Source organism: Saccostrea cucullata, unplaced genomic scaffold (assembly GCF_032062105.1).
Source record: "Saccostrea cucullata isolate Sc308-1 unplaced genomic scaffold, CSIRO_AGI_Scuc_v1 ctg9012, whole genome shotgun sequence".
Lineage (NCBI taxonomy): Eukaryota > Metazoa > Mollusca > Bivalvia > Ostreida > Ostreidae > Saccostrea > Saccostrea cuccullata.
In genome coordinates this window covers 8,192-19,781 of record NW_026925700.1, presented here as the reverse complement: position 1 = coordinate 19,781, position 11,590 = coordinate 8,192, and the positions used below count along the sequence as shown (strand labels likewise).

The window sequence follows — 11,590 nt, the reverse complement described above, 5'->3', positions numbered from 1 at the left end:
TGTTTCTACCTGTATAATGAAAGCTACATGTTCATGCATACTCCATTATATTTTGGCCTCTACAATGTAATATATATAAATGAAAGAAAAAAGTCATTAATGATTACCCAGTTGTATGTACGTGCATTAAGTACATAAAGCTAGTAGATTCTTTGTAGATAAATATTGCACCTTAACCTGTTCCCAGCCAAAAAGAAAACACATACACATCACATCAATTGAAATAAATAGAGAAATATCATTCCATAAAGATGATTCTCTAAATAACAAATAACAATTAAATTAATACTCTCTGAGTCTCAGAAATGCTTAGCCTAGTATACTTCTTAAAGTATCAAGACTTGCTACTTAAAAAAGAAAAGAAACAAAATGCAAATACAGGGCTCTCACACCACTTTTTGGGACTGGGGCCGGGGCCGTTCAAATTGGGAAAATTATCGTCATTTTGGGAAAAGTTGGATAACACAAATTCATTAAAAAAAATCCTCAAATTTTGCTTTTCTAGCATTTTATCATCAATGCTAACTCTGGTTTGAATAAACAGTTAAACAGAACAAACATGGGTACGTAGGCTAATTTAAGAAAGTACATTACCTTTGTCATTACTATCTTTGAGTGTTGATATTGCGGTTATATGTCTTACTGCGTGACAGTCGCTAGTCACATAGTCCCGAATTTCCTCGATCACATGGGCAACTTTGCTTACCAATACAGCGCGAGACTGAACATGCCGAAGCGCGGGTATGTTTCTAGGTGCAGCTTACTAATGTTTAAATGAAATGTCTATTTTTGAAACCAAAATGCTGGTTTTTGTCGAAACTACATAACGATATACTCTGCACTCATACATGTAGTTGTATACATTTTTGTAAAAACAATAATCTGGTTCCCCGAACCAGTTTAAGAATGCATTTGGTGCGAACTAATAAAATAGTAGTACAGTTTCACTTTCATTTGCAAATGTGTTTTGTTGGGGATTTTTTTTTGCGATTAGGTTTGATGGACTTTTATTTTTTAATTAATATTTTACTCTGGATGGAAATTGGGAAATTTACACCTTTCTTTTGGGAAAAAAGGTACCTTTTTTGCATTGGGAACGGGGCCGTTGAACGGCCCCAATTTTAGAGAATCGAGAGCCCTGAAATATGACATGAATCATAAAAATAAGCTTTAGAAATCTTGGTATGAATATTGCAAAAGCAGTAAATGTTATATTACTTCAAGATTAGCCTTAATAAATTAATTCATAATTAAAAAAAATGTTGAACATAAACCAAACATACAATGTATTTTGCTGTAGATATTTAAATAATATTAAAATAATATTATTATGCTGTCCCTCGTTGTGTCACATTTTCTTAGTTTTTGCTGACCTCTATACATCACAATTAAGGTAAGGAACTTATGACATCATTTCCTGTTGACTGAGCATGCTCTGTTTCTATGGAGCTGTTGGTGACTCCACACGATAGCGACAGACAGGACATGTTGCAGACTACAATAGAAGTTGTGTAATTAATTATTGATTTGAATTAATACAGTCATTTACCTGTTCATTGAATTTGGTCTGTTCCCCAAATACAACCATCATTTTAGGTCTGTGGCAAACATCAGTTAAATTCAAATTTGATCTTGAGAAAATTCTTTTTTTTTTGAATTTCAATGATAGCTCAAACAAACTAACTTGAATCCATGTCAAAATTATACAAAACGCTTTCTGCATTTTAAGATAATGCCCTCTACCTTTGTAAGCCAGGCTTTAATGCAGTGAAGATGAAACAAGTGATTGCAGGACAGATGGGAAGTGGTATCCATGACAACAAAGGAGGACAAACAAATGGAGCAAGGGGCAAGGTCATCTGTAAAAATAAATAAATCCATCATAAAACATGTATAATGCTTACACTGTACTGTAGAAGCACTTTTTCAAAGCGTATTAAATATAAATGTAAACAATAAAGTGACAGTCTAAGAAATCCATATAATTTTCCAATTGAGATTCCACGGAATTATGACCCTGTGGAAATACATGTAAGTATGTCTACAGTAAAATACAGCTGTATATTATCAATATATTCCTGAAGAGAAGGATTGTCAAATCTTTTGGACAGAATATGGAATTGTAATACATTTTACATAAAAGATAATTAATATACACATTCTTGAGCATTTTTTTACTAATTGATTCAATTCAACATATCTTACTATAACATACGACTAAAAATTAATCTAACTACGTATATTGTTGTGTATTTATTGGCCATACCAATTTGGTGGGCATTGACTGTGTTGTAAGGAAGGCTTTCAATGGTCGATGTAGATGCAGGGGGCGGGGCTTGTTCTGTTCCACCTCCAAGGTTAATATCTTGTAGCTGGGCTATCATTCTCTGTAATAAAAAGAATTCAATAATGTCAGAAAGTGACACAGTACATAAAAACCCCACTCCACTTATGAACATACATGTAAATAGGAGATACATGTACATGTATTGACTAAAAATATCACTCTAAAGTTTTATGTAAACCATATCTTGACTGCAAATTTTGCAGAAATTTATACATGTATATGTCTTGATATATTGTAAGAAAAGCTTAAGGATACACCAAAGGCTTTTTTCAAAATTTTTGTCAATTTTGAGATTTTTGGCTAAGAAAACAATGCTAATCACTGCTTTATAATGTATGAAAAATTCTTGCTGATTATTAAACACTAACACATTTGAATGTGCCGTTATTGAAGTTTCTGATTTGGTCTGTAACTGTCTGTTGCTGAAAGGAGCAATAAATCACTGTGACCACTTGGGGAATTCTTCACTAGCCACACAGAGGTTATCAGTAATTAAACTACAGGGGCTCTAGATTTAGGGAAGGAGATCTAACAGGTCACTAATGACCATGAAATAGGAGGTGGAGCTTAGCTCTTGCCATTTTGCAGGGAAATCTTTCTGATTCAGAATTGAACCTATTTTACTTCATTAAAAGCATCTAAATAAAAGAACAGAACCTCCCATTCTTGTGAATATGCATAGGAAGTTTGGATAAGTGACAGGTATCCAAAGCTGAATCTCCAAGGTGTCATATATTTCCAGCTTTGGCAGACTTTGTTGTGTAATGGGTTTTTGCCCTCTACTGTAAAGTAAGATCAGGCAGTTGGTGGTATTATTTCAAAAGATTCAGCTCCCTTATTTATTGACCAATTTCTCTGAAAACTGGCCAGAATGTGTCTCAAATGTGTATTCACAAAACTGTATCTCAAAGTTTTGATATCTTGCTCAGTTCTCGGATTATTGGTGGAAATGATAAATTGGTAACATTGAAAGACAAATGGATATAACTTTTGAATAGGAAGATTTATCAAAAATCTGAGATAGTTTTAAAGTTCAATCTTTAATCTACATTGAGACAAAATTTTGACTTTGAGAGGTGGAATACAAAAAAATTGATTTATAAAATATAAATGCACTAATATTAACATTAAATAAACTCTTTAATAAGATAAAATTGAAAATTTAAATTAGGATCATTAAATAGTAAATTTAACAAGCTTTCAAATGACATATACTTTTAATGTGTTATCTTTGTTAATGAAAGAATTACAAGCAAATTAGATTTTGCCCTTTGGAAACCTTTGGTGTATCCTTTCATGAAATTGATCTTTATATTTAAAATAAGGGAAGTAACTAGATTTGTACCCCCAAAAAACTAAGAAAACATGAATCAGATATGCATAGTGATTCTTAAAAAAATATGATTTTGTCTATATGCTGCACTTCTCCCTTTAGAACTATGGATGAGCACAAGTCAGGAATTTAAAAGTAGAAAATTAGGGTCAAAGGATTTTTAAATTATCATCATTAGTTGTTTCTGAATAATTAAAAGTTATTAGAAGAGACATTAGACTTCTCTGCTACCTCAAACATGGCCTCTAGCTGTTCTGAGTTTAATGGAGGCAGAAGACTGAACCTATAGACTCCCTCCTCTATATCATCATCCTCAGGGTCAGAGGTCACTGAGGCTCCCAGGGGTGTTCTGAAATTTTACAAAACAATCACAGTGAATTAATCCAACACCTTGAAAGTAATGTTGAGGATGAATACATGTGAATAATTGATTATGAAATGTCATTAGCTTTTAAGTACCTAAAAACACATAAATATCATTTTCATTTTAAGATACAATAGCTGTACAAGCAACTCAAGTATAACAAACCACTCTCATGTACATAAAAGTTATTTTTTCCAAACACAATCTGTTCATTAATAATGGCAAGCAATATGGCTGAATATGCCATCCATCACTGACATACCTTTCACTGGAAAGTTCTTCAGGATCCCTATTTTGTGTATGAGAATTAACTCCCCTAGTAGAACTCTCCAGTCTCCCTGCCACCTGCCAGTCAAGGTCAAGGTCGTTGTCATGGTGACCAGGGCCTGATCCCACACAGTGCCCGCAGTCACACTCAAACTCGTCGTCTGCTTGACAACTGTCAGAACTGAGGCTAGAAAATAGGTCAGGAACCATCTCAGAACCTTCACTGGACGTCTGTATAACAAAATAAACGAAATTATTGACAATCTAAAGTATGATTGATATGATCAAGAAACGCTCCTTACCAAACACTTGTAAAAAAAAAAATTGATTCATACACAAATTTTCAAAACAATATGTATTTTCTTTCTTGTATTCATATTAGATTTTATTCCAACTTTAAAATATCTACAAATTAGGTGATGATATTTTGAATGCTAATTAAATAAATATTGCCTTGCAAATTCCTTATGAATATGTACATGGTATGTAAACATGGTAAAGACAATGATACCTTAATTGGTACATACAAATCATGTAGTGTATAAAACTTTTATAATTTTTGCCAAATTTATGAAAAGTTTTCCAATCACATTGATTAAATTTCTCTCTAACAATGATATCCTAAGCATGAATTCCTTCACACAAACATGACAAACCTCATCTCGTTCCTCCAGGAAGTGACCGAGTAGGTCAATCTTTTCCACGTCCTCGGCGATCCTACTGACAGACTCCTCAACCTGCTCCTCCTCAGACGTGATGGTCCCAAATATACTGTCCTCAGACAGAACCCCGCTGTAACTGTCCTCAATGTCCTCAGAGTGGTGGTCCTCAGAAACGCCTGCTCTAGCCTGATCATTAGAATTGTCAATATGACAATTATCGTACATTTCTCCATTTTGTTCACAACTACAACATTGTGAACCACTATCATGATAATCTGATTGAATCATGCCTGTATCATGATCATGGTGATTGTCTCCAAATTCTTGGTCTTGTTTTCTTTTTTCACAATGGTTGCTATGGTAATTGCAGCAGCCATGATGAAAATGACTATAACCCGTATTTTCCTTAAATCTGGCAGGGGATATTCTGCTCCATGATTGTGACTCATTGTTTACTTCAGTCAATCCTCCAGAACAAACTGTTTGTGATTCATTGTCATGGCAACATGCACCACTGTCCTCATGGCAACATGCACCATCCTCGTGGTAGTCTTGGCAACATAAAGGTAGATGTTTGTTGTCAAGACCAGGATTTTCCTCCAAAACAAAACTTCCACTATCACTGCTGTCATAGTCACAGTGGTCAGTTTCCTGATCCTTGCTACTCTTTGTGGCACCTATCAGTATAATTACAGAAAATGTTTATATAAGATGTAGAGGTTTTAAAACATACGAAAATGTTTCTTTTTCAACATGTGTTCGAAGGTAAAGTTGTGTAGTACATGTACATCATTTTACATTTTTACATCACAGTGACTCAGTGTGTATCTCAGTATGGTGAACAAGGAATTTAATCTTACCCCATGTCTGATAAAAGAATTTGAATATGAAAAAAAAAAAATCTTATCTCAAAACATTAGATTTAAAACTAAAAAAAATTCCTCTGTCTTCACAATGACTAGGCATATTACTGGTATATGATGTCATACCTATTTCTTTTGGCTCTGATTGACATCTCAGTCTGCTAAACAAGCTAGATTTCAGTTTATCAGACAGAAATGGAATGGCATAATGCAGCCCTGAAATAAAATCACATGTCTGGCTGGTACCCTGTTCCTGAATGGTACCCGCCTCTGAACTCTGCGGTTCGTTAGATTCTGCTGACCTAAGATTAGGTCTCTGTGTTTTTGAATCTCTGCGGTTCTTTGGCTGTATGGCTGAAGATTTTATTTTGTTTTCATTTAAATTGTTACTATATTTAGCACTACACAAGTCATGAAGTAAGGAAGATAACTCTGGATACTCTGTTTGGGTTGTCTCCCCTTCATCTTCATCTTCCCCGTTTTCTTTGTCATATTCGCATGCTTCTGATGATGAACATGGAACTGTAAGAGTTCTGCCAGACTTTACATTGGAATTAAAGCTACATTTTGATTGGTTAGATCCACTCCTTGGTTTTCGCTTAAGTTCTGCTTTTATGTGTTTTCCATCAAACTGACATTCACATGAATCAGAATCAGATACGAGTTTTTTAGCATCTTTTTTCTTCACTTTTTGAGCATTTTCAAAAATTCTGTGAGGACTTTGTTCGTGTTTTGAATGGTTTTCTTCTTTATTTTCATCCATATCTGTCAACAGTAAGGATAAATTTATCCATTCATGAAACAAATCATTAAAATAAAATACAAATCCTGAGTCACATTTAGCAAAAAAGTAGGCCTGGCCCTATCAAAAAATACGAAAGCATACCAATCTTTCAGTGATATAGCATTCTTTCGACAAAAACCCTCCCTTTACCAAAACATTAATGTTTTAACATTCAAAATACTTGTTAGGCCCCCCTACTTACGGTTTTATGTTCCACACTGACCACAGTTCTTCTTCGTCTTCTTGTTGACGATCCTACAGAATGTCGAACCCGACTTATATCTACATTGTAACTCTCTCCTGTTATATAGAGCTCTGTACAGATCTGTAGAGTTATGGCTTTATATATATTTGTCTTTGAAGATATATATATATATATATATATATATAAAACCATGAAGCTACAGATCTGCAGTTACTTCCGTTACTGTTAGTTGTAATTTTAATGAATTATAGAGATAACGAGTTAATTATCTCATTATAACGAAATAATAAGTTGCCCGTTTAGCAGACCATAGGAATTAAAAGGGTGGTTTTTAATGCCATTGAATTTTAGTTAGTTACAATATGGTTTAATTAAATATGATTAATCCTAAAGTATTTTGCTGTCCAATTTACACATTTATACGCGAACGTCTCCAAGGACCCAATATTACAAAAAATAAAATAAAAATAGAAAATGCATTGCCACATAAGTGCTTGCTTCAAAGTTTGGCAATTTATAAATAACAATTTTCTCCGATGAAAGACAATACATTTGTATTTTTTGATATGTTTTGGATGATTTATTAGCTTTTAGCTTTCATAATCAATGTAACATCGTTTTGAAAGTGGGGAGGGGGGGGGGGGCAGCCAGAGATTTTTTTACTTGCTTGAAAAAGTTGACAAGCCAAAAAAAAAAAAAAAAAAAAAAAGGAAAGGAGAATTGCCCAAACTCAAAAATCCTATTTCGGGAGGGGGGGGGGGTGTTAGAGGCCTACTTTTCCAATGCCAATTTAAGTTCTTTCAGCAGCAATTTTATGGTATTCAGCACTACATTTCCCTCATATCAATTTCCTGTAGTGTAAAGTGGGGGGGGGGGCAACCAGCCTTTCAATGAACATTTCTATAATAGTTAAAGTAATGTTGGGAAAAAATGGGGGCAGGTCCCCCTGCCCCCCCCCCCCACCCTGTTGCTAGGTGCCTGATAAGTAGAAGGACGGTCAGAAAGCTAGAGGCAAAACTATATACCCCCGAATATGATTATGGGGGCATTAAAATATCCCTCACTACTCAATGGTGAAGTAATTGCCTATTGTAAGATTTAAAAGTCCATTGAAACAATGCACTGTTTTGGTATCCAATGTTTTTTTTCGATTTCTACAAACTCTTTATTATGTTACATAGGTTTAGGAGTCTGCTTTGTGCGACACCGGTAACCTTGTCATGGGCATCGGAAGCAAATTCAAAGGGCGGAGGGGGCTAATCGAACGTGTGTGTGTGTGTGTGAGGGTGTGTGTGTGTGTGTGTGGAGGAGGGGGGGGGGGGGCTAAGGCAACAAAAAAGTTAAATTCCACTTTTCAATGCCTATATAATGCCTATTTTTGCTATAACCCTCCCCCTTGTTCCGACGCCTATGCTTGTAACAATTATCCATATCCACATTTTGGAAAGCTTTTTGATTAGATGACCGTATTGCTTAATCAAATGTTCGAAACTTTCCCCCGAAGCATGATCAGGGCCTGTTATGGGGTGAACAGTTGCTCAGATTACGAGAATGGCCTAACGGTCAATCATTTAACACTGTCCATTCAAAAACGTGGAAATCTATGGCTAGTAGAGTAGAACTATGCAACAAATAAAGGTTACATGTAGGTTTTTATGAAATGAGACATACCAGGTAAAACAATGAAGGAGTCATATCATATAAATAATTTTATGAATAACATTTAAAATGCAACAACGATGCTTGAACAGGAATAGAATTAATTTCAGTAAACTCAATGCATACACTGGAAAGGGATAGTGAATGTTAAACCTACATGTATATTAACATACTTGGTGAAGTAAATATTTTTATAGACCTCGTACCTGTATATGGATAATTTAGAGCACAAGCGGCACATTTACTTTTCTTAAGGGTCAAACAAATAGTATTCAATTAAATATAAAAACTATTATAAATTGATCGACGCAGTGATATAATCGAGTAGTCGGAGAAATTATTTTCTTGTTATGAAGTTATCGCCCTTGTAATCTTAAATTACATTTATTTTTTGTATAAATTAAGAATTATGCTAAATACATTTTAAAGTAAAAAGATCAAGAATAAACAATTTATAATTTCTTTTAATATAACGATAAGAATTTTCTCTTTGTAGTGGATAAGAACTATTTACATTGTAAGAGAGGGGAGAGAGCAAGTGGGAGATGGAGTGAGAGACTGGGGAAAGAGGGAGTGTGGGTGGGGAGAGTGAGATTGACATTAGATTTGACTCTGAAGTTCGCATTTCCACAAAAAATCGAGGACATATAATCTTTCATCGCTCACCTGAGAAGCTTTGACCATTCTTTTCTTTACCAGATTTCCCCCTTGTTATATATAATGCATCCCTCATGTTTGTGACGTCATTACGTACATATGGCGTCGTTACTTATGAAAATATTCAGTGCTTTGAAGTCAGCACATACTCCCCTGTTTAAGAACTTAATTAAGGTAGGTCGCGGGTTTGCTTTTGTCATCAATTTTGGTACACAATTTCGACGATTCGAGCGCCTATTTTGTGCACATTTGATTATGACGTCAGTTACGTCACAAAGACAACGTTGCGTTGTTTCCCGCTTAATTCTCTGCGAATGACTTCAAGTCTTTACGTATCAAGTAGATTAAAACAAAGTGCATGCTATTGTACGTAAACCTCATACATGTTTTATAATTAAATTTCAGTCTGAACTCTGATGTGATTATATGTAATGCCCTAGGAAAAATACAATACCGAATGAAAGGAATAATTTATAATGTATTACTAAACTGCTAAAAGTCAATCAGAATAAGTCAGCGTGAAAGTTATGGTATGCAGAAAGAAAGTTTTCATAAATAAAATTGTTTAACCGGAAAACTTGAGGGGTTGTATTTACGCACGTTATTTGCAACTCGGGGGAACATGCGTATTGCATCATGACTTCCAATCAAAGCCGGGGCGAAAATATGCGTATAATTTTCAGGATGGAATCAATCCTCAACACTAAAAACGCATTAAATTTAATACATGATGTATTTCCCTCTTTTTTTCATTTTCTTATCATCATTATTATTAAGTATTGTTTTGTTATTATGTATTTAAATCTCATGTAGTCGCCTTGTTCTACTAGCTAATAAATTGTGAAATGCATTCAAAATCCAAATTTATACAAACACCTGGCCCCGGGATCATGAAACAAACTTAGCCTTAAGTCAAAATTCCAATCTTCTGTAAAATATTTATTTTTAATTGAATAAATCTCTAATTTTGCAAATAACAACTCTTTTGTTAGACAATATTGGGAAACAGTTTGATTTTGGCTTGTTTGACTTCCACAACATTTATTTTTAGTACAACAGAAAAATGTCTTATGCTTAAGATGCTTCATGATCCCTGGGCCTGAACTGTAAGACCTATATAACACTGTAAACAATTTACAAATATCTTTTTTTCTATAATTAAACGTTTTAAAACAAAAGCTCTAGTCCAAGTCAAAGTGTAAGAGCTCAATGCAAGTATATGTATTTTACATTTTGTGCATGGAAATTTGATTAAGAGAATTCGAAACTAACAAATATTTAAGAGTTAGGCCCATATACTAGCTTGCGTCTAATGTAGAAAGAAAAATGCAAGTAACATCCCCCCCCCCTCCGGCCAATTTCCCCAGTATCTGGAAGTGTTTTCTTTACCGTTTTTTTTTAATAAAGCGATCAAATTTATGTGTTATGCCTGAAATCCTTTTCACCATGAATTTCCCAAAAATACAGGGACTAATATTTTATCACTCGCGGTGTTGTCGCTGCATGTTCATTCTCATGCACGAGGAATGTTTATATCGTTCATTCTGACTCTGTGATCAGAATATGAATTTCACTAGTGAAAATAAGTTGCTGGTCATCCTAATATATTTTCGCGATAAGTTAAATGATAAATAAAATTAAATTTCGCGTCTATGACCTTTTTTAGATCTTGCATATTCTAAATGTCAAAATATTTATATTCGTAAGGTAAACGTTACTTCTTTCAACAAATGACGTTGTAGACATAAATAACGCCATTAATGCAACATTTCAGCAATATAAAAGGAAACTTTGAAATTATTTAGCGAAAAATCTAGCGAGAAGACATATTGATTTTTTTATATCATAGTTTTGATTTTACCTCATCTTGACATTTTGAAATTCCTGACTAATTCGTCTACGTCTTTAAAAAGTTATCCAACCTTTTTAAAAGAAACTATTTTCACAAAATTGGCTTAAAAACGTCATTTTCCATATATTTCAACAGTAAAGCGTAAAAAATGTACTAATAATAATACCGCGTTTATAGTTATATAGCATTAAAACTATGTAGGCAAATTTTATAAAAATTGCAGATAATACGCTGTAAATTCTGAGGAACATTATATCAAATTTTCAGGATATGTTTTCTCGTAAGAATTTTTATGCAGTAAACCCGCGACCTACCTTAAATATATCTCCATCAAAGTTTGATTGGGGGGGGGGGGGGGGGGGGGGGCAAATATTGGTTATTACCGAATAAAGTTCTTTTTCAAAGTGTCAAAGTTTTCGATAAAGTTTTTCAAAGTGTCAAAGTTTTCGCCAAATGTTATCAAAGAGTCAAAAATTTTTAATAAACTTTTTTAAATTGTTAAAGTTTTCAATGAAGTTTTTCAAAGTGCCAAATTTTTTGATAAAGCTTTTCAAAGAGTCAAAGTCTTCGATAAAGTTTTTAAAAGTGTCAAAGTTT

At 33.9% G+C, this 11,590-nt stretch overlaps 1 protein-coding gene across 1 annotated transcript; it reads right to left on the bottom strand.

Moving 5' to 3' along the window:
• Positions 1–1,173: 1,173 nt before the first annotated feature.
• LOC134269615 (E3 ubiquitin-protein ligase Praja-2-like) lies at positions 1,174–6,599 on the bottom strand. Its single transcript, XM_062751819.1, has 7 exons — positions 5,963–6,599; positions 4,968–5,650; positions 4,307–4,542; positions 3,912–4,029; positions 2,267–2,387; positions 1,744–1,859; positions 1,174–1,495 (listed from the first exon to the last, which is right to left on the bottom strand). Exons 1-7 carry the CDS (start codon positions 6,597–6,599, stop codon positions 1,442–1,444), a joined length of 1,965 nt encoding a protein of 654 aa, XP_062607803.1. The 3' UTR covers positions 1,174–1,441.
• Positions 6,600–11,590: the final 4,991 nt, after the last annotated feature.